Genomic DNA, 21,802 nt, shown 5'->3' on the forward strand with positions numbered 1-21,802 from the left:
TTCAAATCCTATGTGTTCCTCAGCTGCAAATGCAGCCTTCTCCGGGAAGCAGGCTGTAAGCCTTTGGTAAACAGTGTGGTGTTCTGAAGCCTTTCAGATGATGTAATGACCTGGTGACCCAGGAATATCTGAATCTTACTGTAAACCAAAATCTCCTATTCTCTTAAGAGAGCTATAATGACAGATGATGATGAAAAATGGAAAATACCACCATCCCTCAGTATCTGCAGGAGATTGGTTCTAGGACCGCCCCGTTCTGGCATATACTAAAATCTCCAAATCTGCACATACTCAAGTCTCACCGTTGGCCCTGTGGAACCTGCATAGGAAGTCAGCCCTCCCTATGTGTGGGTTTCACATCCTGCTAATATTATATTTTCAATCCTTGGACTTGCACAGTTCAAACCCACGTTGGTCAAGGGCCAGCCGTAAAATCACTATATTAAAACTTTCAAAGACTGGGCTGGAGCCTTTCTCTACTCCTATGCCCAGATCCAAATCTTACCACCTCTATTAACACATAAAAAGATAGAAAAGATGGTACCAAAGAATGTGCAAGAAGAGACAGAGGATCAGGAATCTTATGCTTCCTATTTATGCAAATAACTCCAACCACTACATGTGGTCCATACAATAACTTTTCTGTAATCTTACCACTAAGATAAGACTCTTTCCACTTGGGGAGGAGTGAGAAAGGGCAGGGAGCTTGAACGTTCCCTATTCTCTGGGTGCCTATGCAAATTTAGGTTGGTTTGGGGGATGAAATCATGTTGGAGAAAGGACAAATCCAAGATTCTATTTTAGTGTGCTTGGGCACACTCAAAGTTTTCTCCCCAGATTCCAAACCAACACCAGAAGTCATGCCTCCTCCTCTCTCCTTCTATGGGCTTGACATAAACCTGGGTTTATTGTGGGGTTTATGCTTTCTTGGGGCTAAATTAAACTCCATCTGCATCCTTTAGGTCAGCTGGAAGCCAGATGGAATCACATGTACATTTTCTGAAATTATGCTAGGTTCAACCATATGAGCTTTGTCCAAATGTCATTATGTGCTTCACAATGTTATGCAGAAGAGTTTTTGCACCTGCAGGGGCATATTAGAATATCGGTCACTGAAATTAAATATAACTTAAAGGGCAGGCACCTTGCTTTACATTTTTAGAATTTGTAAAAAAAAAAAAAAAAATGAACATTCATAGCCCACACATTGTGACAAGTACATAAAGTTACTCTAATAAAATGAAGACAAAAATTAACAATTGCTGTAGGGAAATGCCTTTGAACTATTGATTCAAGATACTTCTACATATAGGCATTGATTTTCTAAGATTTTTGTACAAATCTCCCCACAAAATTATAAAACTGATCTGTGCTGGATAAAACATTCAAGCCTAATTCATGACCTTTTCTCACAGTGTGAAGACATTTATATTCTTCTTTTCTCTCCTTTCCCCATAGCTTCCACACATTTCACTTAATCTTCTTAAAATGCTACATTGGTCATGTCGTTGTCCTGCTCAGAATTCTTCAGCAGTTCTCCATTGCCTACAGTGTGAAGTCTCCCACTCCTCAATCCCCTTACCTTGGTGAAGGCCATCTACCATCATGAACCAACCTTTGTTCTTATTTTCTATCCAATAATGGAATCTTATACAATTATATTTGTCTGTTCATATGTCCTCAAACTTGCTTTGCATTATCTCATCTCTAAAGAGAGTTGAAAGTATCCTTCCCTCCTCTCAAAATGTATCACACTGCTATCACTTGATCTCAGTCAGCTTGAGGCTTAGTTCAAATACCACTTCTTCCACCAAGCCTGGCCAAAGGCTGTTTCATTCATTAGGCAGGAGAGGCATAGGGACTGGAGCCTTGGAACTCTCCAAAGCACTAAAAAAAAAAATCCAAGATCCTAAATATAGTCTTCAAAATGTAGGAATAAACATGAAAAATCTAAATTAATATTCAATTAAGTGACTTCCAAACACATATTGACTCCATTAATTGTTAAATTTAGTCCTCATAAAAATATTGATAGCATTGAAAACAGTGTGTTTTTTTTTTTTTTTTAGACAGAGTCTTGCTCTGTCGCCAGTCTGGGGTGCTGTGACGCTATCTCGGCTCACTGCAACCTCCGCCTCCCGGGTTCAAGTGATTCTCCTGCCTCAACTTCCCGAGTAGCTGGGGTTACAGGCACGCACCACCATGTCCAGCTAATTTTTATATTTTTAGTAGAGACAGGATTTCACCACGTTGGCCAGGATGGTCTCAATCTCTTGACCTTGTGATCTACTCACCTCGGCCTCCCAAAGAGCTGGGATTACAGGTGTGAGCCACTGTGCCCTGCCAAGGTTTAAGTTTTCAGGGATTCCTCTGAATGCACCATGATTCTTGAGAAATCATAGTCATTTATTATATAGACAAATAGCTTCAAAAGCAAGATTGAAAAACATACATTCCAGTTTTTTCAATAACCAAGTAGATGTGAAATGTGACATACATTTAAATTTTTTATGAGGTGGGGTGGACCCTCTAAAAGCGTGAATCACTATGACTTTCACAATTCTGCAATAAAATAAAGATTACATAAAATGAAGCAATTTTTTAAAAAGTCTAAAATGGCCCAGGCCATTCTTACTGTAAATTCAAGTCTGACAGTGCAATGGGAGGAAGCCCTAGGTGCAGTTAAGTGGCCCAGGTTGGTGCTCTGTAGCCCATTCCAACCAGTGGGACTTCTCTGGACCTACCTTTTACTTGTTACAAAACAGGAATTTATAACTCATCTCACATATACTCAAAGGGCTGTTTTAATGAAGCAATGAGATAATCTCAGTGGATAAGCTACAAATTGTAGAGTATATTACTATTCTGAATAGTTATGAACCAACAATCATGAACTCATGTATCACCTATTTATTGAACACCTATTATATATACATACAATCTGTCAGACACCTGGGGAGACTAAATGATCTCTGCAGTCAGGAGAAAGAAAAAGAACAGTTATACATTGAAGTAAGGTGTGCTGAATGCCTCAATGTAGTTAACATAGCACATGGTTAAGTGTGAAGGCTGGAGTCAGACTGCCTTGGCCCCAACCCATGTGCTATATCTGTGACCTAAGACAAATTTCTTATCTGCTTTTCCTCTTGGTTTCCTCTTCTGTAGGATTGGGATGATTAGTACCTAGCTTATAAGGTTGCTATAAAGATTAAATGAGATAAGGTTTGTAAATATATAGAACAGTGACTACACAGGGTAAAGGGCCAATGAATGCTAACTATTTATTTCTATACTTTATAACTGAGTGTTACCTTCTACCTAGGAAAGTAATGAAAGGCAAGGGAGGGCTTTTCAAGCAGGAGTGCAATGATACTGAGGCTCACAAAGAGCAATGGACAGCACAGGGATGTTAAGTGGCTTAATGGGCTGAAGCGAAGGGTGTGTGCAGGAAAACTGAAGTAGTTAAGCATGGATGGGGAGCAAAGATCTACTTAGGCCATGGAAGTAAGTTTCGATTTTATCCTGTGCAGGCAACAGAAAGCTACAGAAGAATTCTCAGCCATTGTTTGAAACAATGGTATCAAACAATTTGCAAACACATGCATTCTTTGGTGGTGAGGATGAACAATAAAAGATTTTAAGATGAGTTGCACATTTGTGCCTTGGCCAGCTCAGTTATATGGTAGCGCCACTGGGTGGCCATTCACTGAGTTAGAAAATATAAGGGGAAAGAATCTGGATGAGAAGAAAAATTGTATCATTGAATGGTGTGAGGACATTGAAAGGAGATGCCATGGAGGTCAGTGCTCCTCCAAGTGTGCTCTGTAGACCTGTGTCATCTGTGAACTACTTCTTATTGGCCCTCACTGAGATAAAGTGCTTATACCAGAAATTACATCAATTTAGTCACTATGCATACTACTCAATAGAGCTGACAACTTTTATAGGAAGACTTTCCTTGCAGAAGAAGGTAATGAGTTGATTTACATTCTAGTCCAAGCTCTTTACAAAGCATTCACTGACCTGCACCTGTCTGTGGCCACACCTTTAGCAGCACTGATGCAAATGGCTAAATGTATGGGTCTGGCAGTCTGGCAAGAGGCCTATGCTGGAGACAAAAGATTTGCAAATTTTAAGTGTAGAGATGTTAGTAGCTAAAGTCATGATTAGGGATGAAGTTGCTGAGACAGATGGTATGGACAGAAGAGGGCTGTCTTTGTTAGGACTGCAATAACCAAGAATCACCAACTGGGTAGCTTGAGAAACAGATATTGTCAGAGGCTAGGTGATGATCAAGGTGTCATCAGAGTAGTCTCCTTCTGAGGCGTAAGAATCTGTTCCATGCCTCTCCCCTAGTTTCTGGTAGTTTGCTGACAATCTTTGGTGTTCCTTGCTTGTAGAAGCATCACCCCAATCTGTCTTCCTTTTCACGTGGCCTTCTCCGTGTGTGCATATCTCTGGGTCCAGATTTCCCCATTTTATAAGGACATCAGTCATAATGGATTATAGCCCACCCTAATGACCTCATCTTAATCTTCCAAATAAAGTCATATTCTGAGGAAGTGGGGGTTAGGAATTTGACATATAAATTTGGGGGGGAACATAATAAACCCATAACAAGAGCCAAGAATGGAAATCTAGAAAACACCAATATTTACGATTCAGACACTCACACTATCCTGACTTAGTCTACGTCAGTGTATCTCAACTTCTCAACCAGATTGCTAGGTTCCTAGAGGTCAGGAAGGCCATCTAAAATGACTTTACATACTTTTTCTACAAGATCTAGTGAGTTTCTCATACATAGAAGTGGCTCAAACAACATTGTCTGATGATGTATAACAAACAAAACTTGAATATGGAAGAACCCCCAAGAAATGTTTTGAACACAGTATGTTATGACACACTGCCTTATAGACAACAGTTGCTATACTTGTCAGAAAAATCGCCAATGTAGATGTTCAGGATATATTTCAACTCATTTGCTTAAACAACTCTATGCCTACCATCCTCACCAAAAAGCTGTTTTTCTACATGGGCAACAGAAGGCATAATTATTTGCAAGAATCTTCAGTATTTTCCCTTTGCTTTCTTAAGAGGCATAGTAGATTCTCTGGACCACTTGGCATGTTTGCCAAAATCCCATTGTCTTTTTAAAAGCATCACCACTCCCTTAGGGTTTGTAACTTAGCATGTGCTCCTGGAACACTTACGGATTAAAAAAAAAAAAAAAGTTAACTTCTAATTATCCCAGAACTTTTTTACTGCACAGAAGTAATTCTGAGAAGCACGTGTTAATATTTTCCTCCCATGGGCTGCTGAAAAGACATCAATATATTATCAATTTATTTCATATCTCTCAATTTTAGAATGGCAGACAGCAGATGGGAACACTTGAGGGCTTGATAATTCAATTTATTTTCAAACCTTTTTCCCACTTGTTAAAATAAAAGTAATAACACAGCAAAAATAATTTTCTTTGACTAGTGAAATGTATCAGAAAAGTCCATATCTAAGAAGCAGTTTTACTTTTTATTGATGTTTTCTACATAGCATATTCTTATTACCATATCCAATAAGCAGTAGCTCTGTAGTTATTATTTATTTATACCTTAACTACACCCAGAAAGGACTTTAGGCAGCTTACAATAAAATAACAAAAAATAAAGCCAAAATCCTGTAAGAGAATAAAAGTAGAGAAAATGAGCACATTTATTTATGCCTAAATATGTAGAACTTACAGGTTCTGTGATACAACTTTGGCAATATTGTGGCTGATGGTAAATTAAACAGCCTAATTTTCACTAACCCAAATGAAACGCACTAAAAAACGCATACCCAATATGAAAACTTATTTCTTTGGCTTCTGCTGATTTTAATGTTTGATCACTTAAACACACACTATGGTGATTCAAGTTCAACTAGGATTCACCCATTGCAAGGGATTCATAAAGAAGACTTTTCTCTATAATGGATCTAGAAATTTGTCACTTTTTGGTATTAACAAACAAAGTCAAAGGTAATAGATAGCATGTTTCTGTAACATAACTTATTTTGAAGCCATTTGGTAATTGGTTCACTCTGAGAGGCTTTTATAAAAGTAAAAATTATAGAGACAACGTCTCTGTAATAAAGGTGACTGTATTTTAGACTATTTCCTCTCTTTAGAAGCTCTCTAGGAAATAAAGCATCAATGTGAAGTCTCAACAGTTGAACACTTACTGAACACCTACTACATGTCAGGTACTGTTTTGGGAGATGGGACTCTTACAGTCTAGTCAGTGATAGGCATGTGTAAAAAGTGTAATTTAAATATAAACTACAGGAGGTAAGAGAAAAGATTGACTAAGGAGTTATGGCAATACTTAGCCCACTACAAAGCTTTGAGTAAGGTTTCCTAAAGGAGATAACACTTGAGTTATAATAATTAAAGGATGAACAAGAGTGAATCGCGTGAGGAAAGGTGAGGAAGACATTTTGCAATAAGAAACAGTATGAGCAAAGATATTGTAGTCTGAAATACTGTGGAGGAGTTTGGTGAACTAAAATGCAAGAATACTATTTTTACTGTTACTGATAATATTTGTCCATGTACCCCATATTAAAGATTTTAAGCAACTAACATGTTTTTTCTCTTACAATGCTTAATAATTTTTCCCCATTTTACAGACCAGGAAACTAAGAAGTAATGGATAATGTCCCCAGGGTCACAAAGTCAACATGTCACAGAGCTGACCAGGAATTTGAACCAGGGACTGACAGTCCACAGAGTTAGAGGTCTTAGTCTCTGTACTCTATTGCATATTACCTACTTATGCAAGTCTTACCCTATCTACATATATAAAGTTTTGAACATATATATATATATATATGCTTAGAATTTACTCTCTACACAAACATAAAAGCATTTTATGAGTTCATTTTTAATGGTAACAATCCATATGGTAATAGTCAATATCATAGTCAATATCATTAGTGTAAACCAACATTTTTAAAAGAGCTATTTGGATTGAGGACAAAAATATTAGGACTTGAAAAAGGCAGGTGACCTATTCAATGATAACAAGCATACTGCCTTTCCTCATAGTGGCTATGAAGAAAATAAGGAACCCTGAGGATCCCATCATTTACCAATTGAGTGACCCAAGACCCCTTTATCTGAGTCTTCTGATAAGCTTGTGGCAAATCTTCCCATGTACATGTGCTTGGCATTAGCCATTTAAAATATCTCCTATGAATTCTATCCATGTTACTTTTGTTCAAAGTGAGCTTTTGAAGCCAGACAAATGGGTCCGTGTTTTTTGTTCAAAGAAATACAAATGAAATGTCTCAACAAAAGCGAAAGAACAGAGATGTATTGTACCCTGGACCCCCATCTGGTTTATAGGTAATACTCTAATCATAACTACCTGCCTTCTGGTATTCTTGCATTTTAGTTCACCAAACTCCTCCGTACTGTTTCATGGTGATAATCATGATAATAGCAATAATGAATATAAGGCTTGTGATGGCTAGTACTTCATATATATTAACTTGCCCAATCCTTTCAGATAAAAACACTGCACATATCAACTTAGCAATAATAAGAGCTAACACTTGTATTGCACTTACACATTCCAGATATTATTTTAACAGCTCTACTATATTATCTTAATTTTCACAAAAACCCAATGATCAAGGTACCACTGCAATTCCCATTTCATTAATGAGTAAACTGAGCCTCAGAGAGGTTAATTGTCTAAGATCACAGAGCAAGATAAGGGTACAGCAAGAAAGCAAACCCAGGTATTCTAATTTCACAGTCTATACCCTTAACCACTGTCCTTCACTGTCCATCAATATATCAATAGCAAGGGCTAGACTCAATGCATTGGCTGAATTCATCCCCCTTTCCTCATCTATTAAAAACAGAAATCATATCACATGCCTAGACTGACAAATGAAAAAGTAATAATTTTGATCATCGGCCCTCCAATTTGGCAAAAACTATAAAACAAGAAAAGTACTGCAGTTGCCAGAGACAGGGAACACAGAGTTCTAAATTTCAGGTCCTTCTCTTGGATGCTTTACAGGGGCCAGGGTAGATCACTGATACTTCTTAAGCAATTGTAAAAGAAGATGGTGTTGGCAAGAACCAGACAGCTCATATCCTACCATCCAGATTTATATGGTGGATGGGTATCTTGGACCAATTTAGTTAAAAGTGATTAACATTCTATTATTTAAATGATGGTTGGGTAGTCTTATTTCCATCCCTTTTTGCAAATCCATAAGAACTCAGGCCCAGTGTTGTCATATCTTCCACTTGTAAAAGAAGCCAGAAATCCAGATTTTTTATGTGAAATATTTTGATAGTTTTAAATGTTGAGAACTAATCCAAAATTTGAAACGAAATGCATTTGTAGATCAGTTTCAGCCCACAGGCCACAGTTTGCAATCTCTCATGTAGTCTGCTGTCTTATAACCTTTTGAAATTTCACCTTATGTGAAGATTTAGAGAATTGGACTAATGAAATGTAACTTCATCTCTAACCATCTTGGATTCTTTAAGACACTGTCTTATTTTGTAATGTAAAAACATACCAAATACAACTTTGAATGAATTTGTAAGTCTTGGTAAAAAGTAATCTCATTGTCCAGAAAGAACTATCAACTCCTATATCTGGAGAGGACATTATAAATTATCCGAAGCTTGTCCATCCCCGTCTCCACATGAGAGATTTAGAAATTATCCCAGAGTCTTGCCTACAATCAGTGGTTCATTAGTGGCAGGGTTTGAGCTAAAACACAGGTTTCAAAATATAGGTTGAGTATTCCTTATCCTCAATGCTTGAGAGCAGAAGTGTTTTGAATTTTGAAAGGATTTTAGAATATTTATGTCATACTAGTTGAGCATCCCTAATCCAAAAATCTGAAATCCAAAGTGCTTCAATGAGCATTTCTATTGAGCATCATGTCATGATCAAAAAGATTTTAGAGCATTTCAGATATTATGTTTTTGGATTATGGAAGCTAAATCTGTATATCCTTTCCCTTCATCATCTGGCTTTTTTCATTCTGATATGGAAGTCATTTAGGCTCCTAGATCCAGCCATTCCTGCAGCCACTTCTGTACCAGTCTCTTCACTTACATGAACCAGTAAGTCACTCAACCTCTTTTTTGATTTAGCCACTTGTGCTGGGTTTCTGTCACTTAGAACCAACAGAATCTGACTGCCATTGCCTAACAGTGACTCTTTTCCACATTTCTGCTACCTAGTGTTCTTCTCCAGACTGCAATACCTGTTTTTCCTATGCTTACTCAAATGAAATTAACTTTTAAAGACCTAACCCTAGTCTACTTTATGAAGATTTTTTTCTACTATTGTATCCAATCTTGTGTGTGCATGCACTCTTCTTTCTTCCTTCCCCACTTTAGTACTTCTAATCAGCGTCTTACAACTAAAACTTTCTTATTCAGCGTATTTGACATATATGTTATCTTCCAAACTAGAAGCTCCCCCAATTCAGGAACCACATCTCACAAGTACCAATTTCTTCTGCCATCAAGCCTGGGTGAGCGCTTGGTGCAATGAGTAACTGGTCAGTTATTTAGAACTTATTTCTAGGTTAGAACTCTCATCATTCCAGCTTAAGTTTTATAGACACCTGTCCCCAAATCACAGATGCTGGTTATATTTCAACATGATAACTTACGATTGTTTATTAAATTTGCTTTTGCAGCGGGAAGATCCCTAAGTCATTTGACTTTTATCATTTTACTCAGTGCAATTCTTCAGGAATGAAACATTTAATTTCCTTTGTTCTTCGGTCCAGTTTTAGGGAATCATAAGCCTATGCTAGGGGTGTAATGAGGCAAGAACCTGTCATGGTATTCCGCATCTTCAGAAAGTCTCTGCTATCAGTGCATAACAGCGGCTTCCCAATGCACCAAGGAAAATGGGGAGGGGAGAATGCCAACAAGCCCATTTAAATAATTCAGTTCTTTCCCTGATGAAGAGAAACAATTCTGTTTGAAGAGAAATTGGTTTAATCGTCACTTTGTTCTCTCAAAAGGTAGAATTTTTTTTTAGAATGCAAGTCATATATTGCACTAACAAAGCAAACCTTAAGAATTTTGGGTAAACCCAAGTGCCTCAAAATATATCTGAGTAGACAACTTTATTATTGATTCAAAACACACACATACTTGCGCTCTCTCTCACACACATATATAGTTAACTAGCACTAGGTCTTTTTATGTAAGGTATGGCTTTTTAGTCTTGCCCAAATAAGCCCAAGTAAATGAATAAGGAGAGAATTTCTATGGCTATGACTCAACATTAGCCATAATTTCACGGGCAAATACAAGCTGAATCATACAGAAATGAGTAGCTTGAACTTACAAGACATTTGTCCTCTTGAATGAAATAGGAATTGCTGCGTAATAGACAGTTTTAAGGATTACCCTTTTCCCCCATCATGCACAGACACACATGTACACTATACCTATGTATGTAGACACAATACTCATTTTAAACTATTAGAATTCCTACGTCATTTAAAAAATGGTCATGTCAATCTAAATATTACATGAATTGGTAACAGTGCCTGCTTTTACATTCCCTCACTATAAGTAGCTAGTTCACACAAGGTAGCCACCCATCACCGTTACTACATAATTGAGAAACATATGGTATAGCTTTGCCATGCCAACTTCTAGGTATTCACTTTACCATTCTGACAAAAGAAGAAGAAAAAGCAAAGAACTGCTTTCCAAACTGTCATTTCTGAGCTACTGAAACATACATTGTTACATTCTGGTGGAGAGATTTTTGTTTTGGTCATAAATTATTTTGCCATGTTATATTTCAATTCACAGTAATGTAACATAATATACCGGTAAATAATAAAATGTTTCTTTCAGATAGTCCGTTTAAAGTCCCCTCTTTAATTGGGAAGATTGTTGGAATGCTCTTTTTCTCAGTAAAAGTGAAACCAAAGTAATTACCAAAATTATCCAAATGATGGTACTGTCTCCTTCTGTTCCTTCCGAAGTGTTCTTCTGAGCTAAAATCTTTTTCCTTTCAGCTTAAACGACATAGTAAAGTTGATACAGTCTAGTGTTCAAATTTACCCACTAAAAGCCCACCCCTCTCCTTCATATTCTTTAAGAAGTTATACCTAAGCATCCACTTTGCCCATAGTGACTATATTTGATGGGTGTACAGGGGAAGAAAGGAGGACCTCTCTCAATTCAGAGAGAAATAACTCTGGGTAAAGAAGTACACCTGACATGTTGTTAGGATTCTAGGGCTCTTTTTATCCTAGACTATTTCTAGCCAGTATCTCACATTAAAAAGATAGGATTTGGAATCAGAATGTTTCACACTTCAATTGCTGTCTTTTACCCATCTACGTGGTGCTTTAGGCAAATAACAAAATTTCCAAGTCTCAGTTTTTTAAAAACAAGGATGACAATTTTTACATTGTTAGAGTTAGGAGATTTAAAAAATGAGTTAAGAACAGAAAAAAATAACTTCGGTTAAAAACTAAGGAAATCTGAATAAACTACAGACTTTAGTTAATAATAATGTATCAATATTAGTTCATTGTAACCCATGTCCCATACTACTGTAAGATATTAAGAAGGGAAATTAGATATGGAGTATATAGGAACTCTCTGTACCATATATCAATTTTTCAGTGAATTGAAAGCTGTTCAGAAAGATAAAATCTATTCTTCAAAAAATGATATATGTGCCGTGCACATAGTAGATACTTGAAAAAGTGGTGTGAGTATTGTGATATAGATTATTTGGTTTCACACGGTGCATTATACTCTGTACATTATGGTCTTTTCTCCACAATTCAGCAATTCCTTTTCATAGATCTCGTTCTCTCTCTCTCTCTGACCTCCACATCATCCTATCCCTTTCTCTACATTTTTCCTCTGACTTTTTCTAGTTCATCCTTTTCTATTCTACTGCAAACTCATGTTTAGTTTACAACTAGTTTATCTTTCTCCAAGACTAACTTTAGCTCATCAACTATTTGTTGGCTTTAAACTTTACCACAGTGATTATGCAAACCTTTTAATTACTCTCAATCATTGCTTATTTTTAAAAAATCAGAGTTCCAAGCTTTCTACTTGAAGGAGCAAAACACACCTCTAGAAAGGCATTAAAAACTTACAGATACAGCAGTGAAAAAGCTTCTTTTTGTAATAAGGAGATATATATATATATTTTGTTGTTGTTTAAATTTAGCTTCCCAGTATAGCCAAAAGCCCTGGGATAGCTTCACTGGGATATGTATTTAGCAACAGTTTGCTGTGATAACCAAGAATAGTTTGACCAAATGTCAGTGTTATCAATCTGTCCTGGAGTCTCTCTGAGGTTAAGCTCACGTGTAAAAATGGAAACAGCATGCCCCTCAAAACCACAGCTTTGAGTGGATTCAGGTAAAACATACAATCAGATCAGAAAAATCTGGCCTTATAATGATCTCTAAAGTAACTGAAGTTTCTGTTTAGAAGAACTGTGTCTCTGTGGGATTTCTTTCTCCATGCTAGCTCTGGACTTAAGCAACTATTTAAAGGACAGAGCTCTAGAGACTTTGATAAATGTTTCTAGACATCCCCCCCCCCCCACCCCTTTCGACCTAACACTTAAAGTCACAGTTTTCATTGTCAAAGGAATGGAATATTTTTGGCTGGTGCTGTTATTACCGGGATAGATTTTGGAGGTTGAAGTTCCCATGCTGTAAAGACACAATTACAATAGGAATTCCAAACTGAAATGTGAACTATTAGGCCCTGTGGACTCAACATCCAGCCTTAAAATAATATCCCAAAAACTTTTACTTCTCTGAGGATACTTTTGCTCTATTGCAGTCAAAAATACGAACTGAAAAAACAAGGGGCCACAGATAGAGATGGAGAGTTTTGTGTGTAACCCATCTCCTGTCTGTCACCCTGGAAATCAGTTTTATCTTTTAATGAAACTGATATCCAAGCTCGTGATGGCTGAAATAAATCATCAGTGCTGGGTAGTGTGTGTACACATGTAAGCAAAACAAACAGAGAAATCTGTGCTAACTCAAGGTAAGGGTGGATAAATATGGAAAACCTAATGCTACTACAGCAACATGTAATTTGGTCTTAAATGGCAGCAACTGAAAAATTCACTATTTTAAGACACTAGTCTCACAGTCTTGATGGGGTTAGGACTGGCCTCACACTGCCTCTGTGTGGGGCTTGACTGGCTTTTTTGATAGCTCAAGTGCTGCAAATTTATTTAAAAGAGAGAATAGAACGCTGACTTTCTTCACTAACTCACTCCTGCTGGGTTCCTGACTGCTTTTCTTCTGTCGCCACCCCCCGCCACTGCCCCTCATCTTGCAGTACCCCTCATCCCTTTCTCCAGCTAAAGAACAGCTGATAGAAATAGGCGCCTTTTTTTTTTTTTTTTTAACATCAAAGGCGGCCCAGAGCTACCTCAGCCTTGCCCCAGCCTCAGACAGAAAAAGCTTTTGATGCCTCTGATTGCGAAGCTTTTTGCAGCTGTACTTTATCAAGGCAGCAGTAGCAGGGCTTGGAGGACCCAGGCGAGCCAGAAGGTGGCGGCGAAGTCACCTTGGGAAGAGGAGAAGAGGGTCAAGGAGAGGACGGCGGAGGAGCTGACCCGGACGGAAGGACCAGAGGGCGTGCCCCTGCTCTGGGGTCGGTGAGGAAGGGTCAGGGGAACTGGAGAGAACTCCAGCCATAAGGAAGCAGTGCCCGAGGACACTTTGGCGACGCTAGTCGGTGATCAGCTGACCCGGGCAGGGAGAGGAGGGTGCCCTTCGCAGAGTCACGGGAAGCTTCGCCTTCTGGGCTTGCTTTCTCCCGCCTGCCCCTGCGGTTGCTCTCTGCCCCAGCGAGCGGAGCGCTGCTCCAAGACGCTCTTCTCCCTCCACCTCGGCGCCCCCACCTGCCGTTGCCCCCGCCCGCCGAACGCACGCCCAGGAGGGCGGGCCCGGAGTTGAGCGCAGCCGCCCGCCGCTGGAGAGCGCTGGGAGCCCTGCAAGCGAGCAAGGCCTCTCTGGGCGCCGCGGGCAGCAAATCACTCCCCGAGCCTCTCGGTCCACAAAGCGGGACCTGCCTGCCTCGCTCCCCAACGCTCCCGGGCTGCGGGACTCGAGCAAGCGGCGCTGCGCTCCGCGGCCCTCGCCGGTCCCAGGCAGCTCCAGGAGCGCTCCAGGCTGGGTTGGGCTGGGCCTGGGCGAGCCCGGCCGCTGGGAGGGGGCCTCGTAGCCCTTTCACCAGGGCGCGGTCTCCACCTCTCCTGCTCCTCCTCGCCAGCTGCGCCGCCAGCTCCCATTGTTCGCCCCGCCCGCCTGGCGACGTCCGGGTGCTGCTCCCTGGGCCTCCCAGGCGCACCTACCTTCTGCTGCCGGCGAGCCATGTCGGTGGGCTGCTTGGCATTAAAGGGGTAGGCGATGCAGCGCATCACGAACACATACAGCTGCAGCCTCTTCTTCCTCTCCTCCTCCTCTTTCTGCAGCCGCTCCAACTCTTCCTTCTCCTTCTCGCTCACCACCGACGGGCTGGGGCTGGAGGGCCGGCCGCCGCCAGCGCGGCTGCTGGGTTGCAGCCCCCCGGCCCCGCCGCCGCTGCTCGCGCCGCTGCCCCCGCCGCCGCCTGCACCCACCCCGGCTCCGGCGCCGGCGCCGCCGCCCCCCAGCCCGGCGCTGCCGGCCGAGCCCTCGCTGGTACGGCTGGGAGACAGGCGCGCGCCGGACGCGGCCGAGCCGAGCACCTCCTTGCCGCTCTCCTCCTCCACGATCTCATCCGATTCTTCTTCGCTGGACGAAGGGTCCAGCATAGTGGCGCCTGGGGAGCGGGGTCTCTGGAGCCCCCGGCTTGGAGTGCAAAAGGTGGGGGGCGCTGGAGGCAGCCGGGGATCAGCTCTCCCGGGTGGGCTTTTCTCCCCAGGTCAGGGAGCGAGAGCGCTGCTGCTCAGCCTCGGCCGCCGCGACTGATCCTCTGCCCGGCGGTCGCGAGCTGGGCTCAGACCCAGAAGCGCGAAGGGAGGAGGGGAAGGGAGAGGTGCGTCCGTGGACTCGAGGTGGGCAAGGGGGAGAATCAATTGCGAGCCCCGAGCCCGCAGCCGGATGCCATCTGCGGCCGCTGAAGGAGGCGCCTCCAGAAAAGATGCCGAGTGTTGCAAGCTGTCGATGCAGCCAAGAGCCGAAGAGGCATCTTGCCGATTGGGGAGGGAGCGGCGCTTACGTGTTTATTGGCTTAACTCTCCCGTGTCCGCGGCGTAAAGGGCTGCTGCAGAGGGCTGGAGGGGGGAGAGCGCGGAGCGTCCTCAGAGCCTCAGTACTTCTGACCGCAATACCTTGCCACCCTCCTCCCCTGCCGGCTTCGTGGATAATTTTTTTGTTGATCTCTGGCTCTCATTGCCTCAACCCCATTTCCCCTCCCGCGGACAAAAAGTTCTTGGGGGAGGGAGAAATCCAGAAACCAGCCGAGCGGGCTGTTTGGAGACGCTAAATCGAGAGGTCTTACTTAGGAGGAGGAAGTCCGTGAGATCTTATACGGGAAAGAAAGGGTCCATCTCCTTTCCCCAGGCTTCTTTACACCTGGGGCGTGGGGGGCGTGGGGGCTGGGCAACGTGTTTGTCCCACCTGTGTAAACTCTGATTCCAGCAACTTATTCCGCATGCGCCCAGTCTAATTAAAATAAAAGTGAATCAAATTTTGAATGGATTGGTGTTTCGACCAGGCAACTCAACAATTTATGTAGCGCCCCCGACCTTGCCTACCCCCACCCCCAAAATCTATGATGAATCTTCTTCAGTTCCCAAGACCTGGGAATGCTTTCTGCTGAGGTGAGCCTACCAGAAAAATAGAAGGGTTTCTGGTTGCTTAACCCTCCCTCCATTCTGGCTCGGTGGAGGCTTGGGGACCCCGCGATCAGACAAAGACACCCTAAGAACTCAGCGGCGTCAACATCTAATGCGTCGACTGTCGCACTCTGTTCACCCCTGCCTCTCGGGTAAACTATTAATACAAAGCAGCAGATGGTGCCTGCCTTCCCCGTGCTCCTTTCACTTAGGCCAATAAACCCGGTAAACGAGGGAGCTGGCCAACGTGCTGAATGTAACCTGCGACCCGCACGCAGATGGATGAAAACAAACCACCAGCCACCTTCAGAACTTAGGCTATCTAGAGACCTCTCCACTTCATCGCCTATATTTATGTATTTTCTAGTTCTCTAATTATCTGTAGATACTCGTGGGAGTGATTTTAATAGTGTAGCATGAGTTTAAAGTTTAAATCACATTTGTATTTATGTATTTTATAATTTACCATGAGTTTTACTAGCTTTGATAGTAAAGTGACCTGTTTGAGACCTGCAGATGAACTCAAAACAACTGGTTTCACATTAACCTCAACAATTCTGTTTGATCTTTTGAGTTAAGTACTTGGATGGCTTATATTTGACTTCACCACCATACCTCAAGGACACAACTTTTGTGGCCATCACACATTTGGTAACAACACAAAATTTTAAAAAAATTGAGCAGTGTGGGGATTGTGACAGTTTTGCAGCCTCACTTTTTAATTCTTCTCAAGAAGTAAAGGATGTTCAAATCATGTGGTATTGGTTTTCCTGGAACAGAAAATATAGTAAGCCAATCAGTTGATCAACAACCTTTATCCAGCACCTTTTAATGAAGTAACACATTGTTCTAGGTGCTTGGGATAGATAGAATTTTTGGAAGGCATTCTCTTAAAGAGTCTATAATCTCCTTTGGGAGCTACAACATAAACATGTGAAAAAGATTGACAGCACTTATTTCGAGGCAACATATCAACAAATCCAGGTCAGTAAACTGCAAAAAGCTTGCGTGAATGAAGCAACTTGAAGTGAAGGGAATCATATATTTCTCAAAGAAGAGAATAAAATCTTAAGGGAACATACCATATACATGGGTGGTGAAAAGAGAAGGCATTGCAAGTGGAATAAGTGGTTTGCAATGCCATAGTAATAGGGCAAGGGATCAAGTAAGGTTAAAGAGTGTTATGGAAATAGGGTATGGGTAGGTGACAGGAGGAGGAAAGAGCTGAAATTATAATCCATTTGGCCAAATAAAGGGACCATGTTTAGGACACAAATTAAGGAGTATGTGATGATTTGGGGAGGAGATGCTGTTGAAGGCCAGAAACAGGTCATTCACAGATTAAATATTTCTTCTAAGGTCTCTTTAGGCATTTAAATACTGTCACATCAGACATTGGTGGCAAAGTGGCCATGAATTCCATCTGCAAAAACACTTGGAATTTCACAATTGCTGTAATAAAGTTTTGTTTCATATTTTTACAAACTCCTTTGGGATTATGTGGGTTTTTTCCAGGTATAGTCATTAATATAGAAACTTAATATCCACCTTTTGTAAATTACATAAACCTGTGATTTGGGTATTAAACATAACATTGCTTACATAAATCTAACAATCTTCTCAATCCCCCCCAAGAGTATTCAATCAAAGAGGCTTACATAGATTTTACCAGAAATATTTCCATATTTTTTTCAAATGGTGAGCATTGCTGTCTTTCAAAATATACACCCTTTCAAAGACATCGCTTACCTTAGCTAAAAGTCAACTTGGAGATATTCTAAATATTTGTTAGTGTTGAAGATAAGATATGCCAACCAGAACTTTTGAGGCATCTGAAGTAGGGATTGTGACTTCCCTAAATGTACATTTTGATAAACAAGGGAAAAGATGACCACAGAACACATGCAAAGTCTCAACTTTTGTCTACCTCTTGTAAATATTTGTGTTCTTATTTTTAAAAGTAGAATTCCACCATAGATTCTTATACACCTAAGAATTTATGTCGTTAAGCTATTTTATGTGCTTGCATGTTTGCTCCACATCCAGTTCTGCTCTGTAGAAAACTTGGATAACCTCAAGATGATGGAATAAATTTTAATCAACTATCTGGAGATCATATCATGAAAGTAGAAGTTATAACATTGAATTTTGTAATCCTACCCCCAAAAGCAAAGTCTGCAGAAAATGGAAATGACTGAGACACTAAGCCAGGATTTCCTAATCTAAACCTAGATGATCTCCATCCTTCTATGAAGTGTTTGCCTCGATGTGTCAAAGGCCACAAGTATGAGGAAATATCTGACTCGCTGGCAATTGATAGCTTAGTAAAAACAAACCTTTATGTCACACATAAAACACATTTCCATCAAATATAACTAAATTTAATGCCCACTTTGATGCTTTTGTGGGTTTGTTACTAAAAAATAATTTAGCTAAGTTAAATATTTTAAAAATCTCAATAAACTTCATATTATCTAGATGTGATCATCTCATCTAATCAATATTTAATTTTGTTTAAATTATAAGACTAGCTTGCAAGCTCCAAAAATGGGTTAATTTGATCTTACAGTGTGCCTTAGGTCAAGTTAAATGCTTGGCCTCTCAACCCAGACAGTTCTGCCTCTACCTCTTAATAGTAGAGCTATCCTGAACAAACTAATGACTCACATTCAGTATCCTCATCTGTGTGATAATAGTACTCACTTCCCCTGGAATGACAAAAAAAATAGATGATATATAAAAAGCAATTTTCAACCAATTTTAGCTTTACATTTTTTTTCCAGTGATCTGAGAGGGATGTGCCATAAATGAGATGACAAGAAATTGGACACAAATAATTAGAAGAATACGAACATAAAAAAATCAGATAATTCAGAAGCAGATCCTGAAAAATAGAAGAGTTGCTTATTTGTTTACTTGATGCCTGTCTGGTTTTAGATAGTATTGTCAGGGATTAGAAATGGTCTATTTTGTTTGAGAAACCTACTTTTCATCATTACTCTTTATATCATATGATGATTCTTACTAAAGTAAAATGAAGCAGGTTAGGATGAAATTAAAGGATCATCATGAGGCTAAAAATAATAAAAATCGAGCCACACCAAAGTATCATTCACTCCAGGCAACAAAACATGTTTCGGAATGATAAATAATATTACTTGCAAGAATTGGTCTTGGACAATCACTCTCATTACTTAAGAAGATGAAAAAGAAAAGTGGGACAACACATTTTACAATAAATATTTAAGTCAAATTCTGAAAGCCAACTATTCACAAGAGTAATCATGTTTGTTGTGTACACAATTTCTTTTAATAGAAGTGAGAACTAGATGTGGTATGGATTGAAATGCAGTTTATACTGGTATTTACATGGACAAGATGGAGGGTTTTGTCATTTTGCATTGACTCTGAAATACAGTGACATACCATCAAATAAAAGGGGAAAAAAGTACCCAAGTGGCTGTTTCCACATCATAAAATATTACGTAGATAATCTGCCTAAGTAGCCTAACTCACCAATTAGGTTTGCCTTGATAAATGCTAACATTACATCTTCACCTTCTCAAAAGAATTTTCTGAGCTGATTGTCTGGGTTATAGTTATTTTCACAGACTACAATGGCTTTAGTCTGGAGGCTTTCTTCAGATTGTAAATAGGAATAACTGAAATCAGGGTATTTTCATAATAATCAGTTTGTTTTCAGTTTTAAATATCTGAAATGGAGAGTTCCTTTTTTTAGGCTGCCCTAAAACATAGGGGTCTTACCCAATTTTTTGGAGAAAGAAAATAAATAAGAAAAGGAGATTGAGAGAGGCTTCATGAGTAAAGGGAAAGTAAGAAAAATGTAAGGATGAGTCCTGATCAAAGAGTAGATACTGTCATCTGGGTTAGGGGACATTAAGGGCAAATATATTGGGGGTAATTCTCTAAACCAGCCCTGGTCACCTAGGTGCCAAACTAAACTCACAAAAGGGAATTTCATCGATTAAGGCCTGAGCCCTGCTCATAGGAGTGTACTTCTTCTTCTTCTCCTTCTTCTTTTTAGAGTGACACTGACCTTCCATTTTAGAGTCCACTATTCCAGCCCATTTTCATAAGAACTCCATCAGTCTTCTCTTGTTTGTTTCATCAGTAAGAGCTTTCTGTCCCAGTCTTTTCCAAAATAACATTTGTGGAGATGCTGACATGCTGTTATTTTTCACTCAGAAGTTGTACCTAATGATTTACCATGAGAATCAAGGGATTTCTAAAAGAACTTGGAGTCGCATGATGATAAAGTTTCATATATTCCAACCAGGCACTTATGAGTGTGCCAATCCTATTCTTTTATTGTCTGTTATCCCATGTGGGTCTTGAGAGAGATATACAAAGAACAATTGTGTATAAAAATCATAATGGAATTATGATAACTGGGATGGGGCTCAAAACTCCCCCAACACAGAACTCTGATAATTCGGAAGTGAGTCATGTATTTTTGGCTTTATATCTAAGCAGAATCTCTACCTTCATCAGCCAGAATTCATATCTGCATGCTTTATTATCCTCTGCTCAGTGACAAGGTACACGAAGTGGAAATAACAGTTCAGTAAGGCAATGCCTGCAAAAAGAGAGAAATTGAAGGGTCTTCCCCAAGATTGCAGGTCTTGAATCCACTCACCCCAGTCACATGGGGTGACAAACATGAATGACATACCTCCTTAATGAGCAGAGTCCTACCCACTAGCAGACATGCCTCAACTGGCACATGTCACCTAATAAATCTAATTTATATTCCCTCTTCTTGAGGAGGAGATAGAAGAGGATAGAAAAACAGGCTGACAGAGAATCAAGAGTTTGCTTTTGAACGGGAGGAAAATATTTCTTTTTTCCTCACCTATTACTAGGCTCATGGCTGAGGCCCCTCTAATAAAAGACAGATTAACAAGAGAAAAGCATACAAGTTTATTTAATACACATTTTACATGACACAGGAGCCTTCAGAAATGAGGACCCAGGCCGGGTGCAGTGGCTCATGACTGTAATTCCAGCACTTTGGGAGGCCAAGGGAGGTGGATCACCTGAGGCCAGGAGTTGGAGACCAGCCTGGCCAACATGGCAAAACCCTGTCTCTACCAAAAATACAAAAATTAGCCAGGCATGGTGGTACATGCCTGTAATCCCAGCTACTTTGGAGTCTGAGGCAGCAGAATCACTTGAACCTGGGAGGTAGAGGTTGCAGTGAGCTGAGATCACACAACTGCACTCCAGCCTGGGCAACAGAGCAAGACTGTCTCAAATAAATAAATAAATAAATAAATAAATAAATAAATAAATAAAAGAAATGAGGGCCCAAAAAACAGGGAAACCTGTACATTTTTTTTATTTTTTATTTTTATTTTTATTTTTTATTATACTTTAAGTTTTAGGGTACATGTGCACATTGTGCAGGTTAGTTACATATGTATACATGTGCCATGCTGGTGCGCTGCACCCACTAACTCGTCATCTAGCATTAGGTATATCTCCGAATGCTATCCCTCCCCGCTCCTCCCACCCCACCACAGTCCCCAGAGTGTGATATTCCCCTTCCTGTGTCCATGTGATCTCATTGTTCAATTCCCACCTATGAGTGAGAATATGCAGTGTTTGGTTTTTTGTTCTTGCGATAGTTTACTGAGAATGATGACTTCCAATTTCATCCATGTCCCTACAAAGGACATGAACTCATCATTTTTTATGGCTGCATAGTATTCCATTGTGTATATGTGCCACATTTTCTTAATCCAGTCTATCATTGTTGGACATTTGGGTTGGTTCCAAGTCTTTGCTATTGTGAATAATGCTGCAATAAACATACGTGTGCATGTGTCTTTATAGCAGCATGATTTATAGTCATTTGGGTATATACCCAATAATGGGATGGCTGGGTCAAGTGGTATTTCTAGTTCTAG

The 21,802-nt window shown here is 40.3% G+C and overlaps 1 protein-coding gene across 12 annotated transcripts in view; it reads right to left on the bottom strand.

Annotated features, from left to right (window-relative positions):
* CADPS (calcium dependent secretion activator) overlaps window positions 1-15,182 on the bottom strand; it is a 476,794-nt gene extending 461,612 nt beyond the window's left edge. For 7 of the 12 annotated variants that reach the window (XM_055383624.2, XM_055383618.2, XM_019024531.4 and 4 more), the window contains exon 1: window positions 14,406-15,181. In XM_055383624.2, the coding sequence (XP_055239599.1) occupies window positions 14,406-14,846 (441 nt within the window). In that variant the 5' untranslated portion in view covers window positions 14,847-15,181. Of the gene's footprint in view, window positions 1-14,405 lie in introns of all 12 variants that reach the window. The other 5 variants (XM_055383622.2, XM_019024533.4, XM_055383621.2 and 2 more) reach the window with 2 other exon arrangements.
* Between the last annotated feature and the right edge of the window lie 6,620 nt (window positions 15,183-21,802).

Source organism: Gorilla gorilla, chromosome 2 (assembly GCF_029281585.2).
Source record: "Gorilla gorilla gorilla isolate KB3781 chromosome 2, NHGRI_mGorGor1-v2.1_pri, whole genome shotgun sequence".
NCBI classification, from domain to species: domain Eukaryota; kingdom Metazoa; phylum Chordata; class Mammalia; order Primates; family Hominidae; genus Gorilla; species Gorilla gorilla.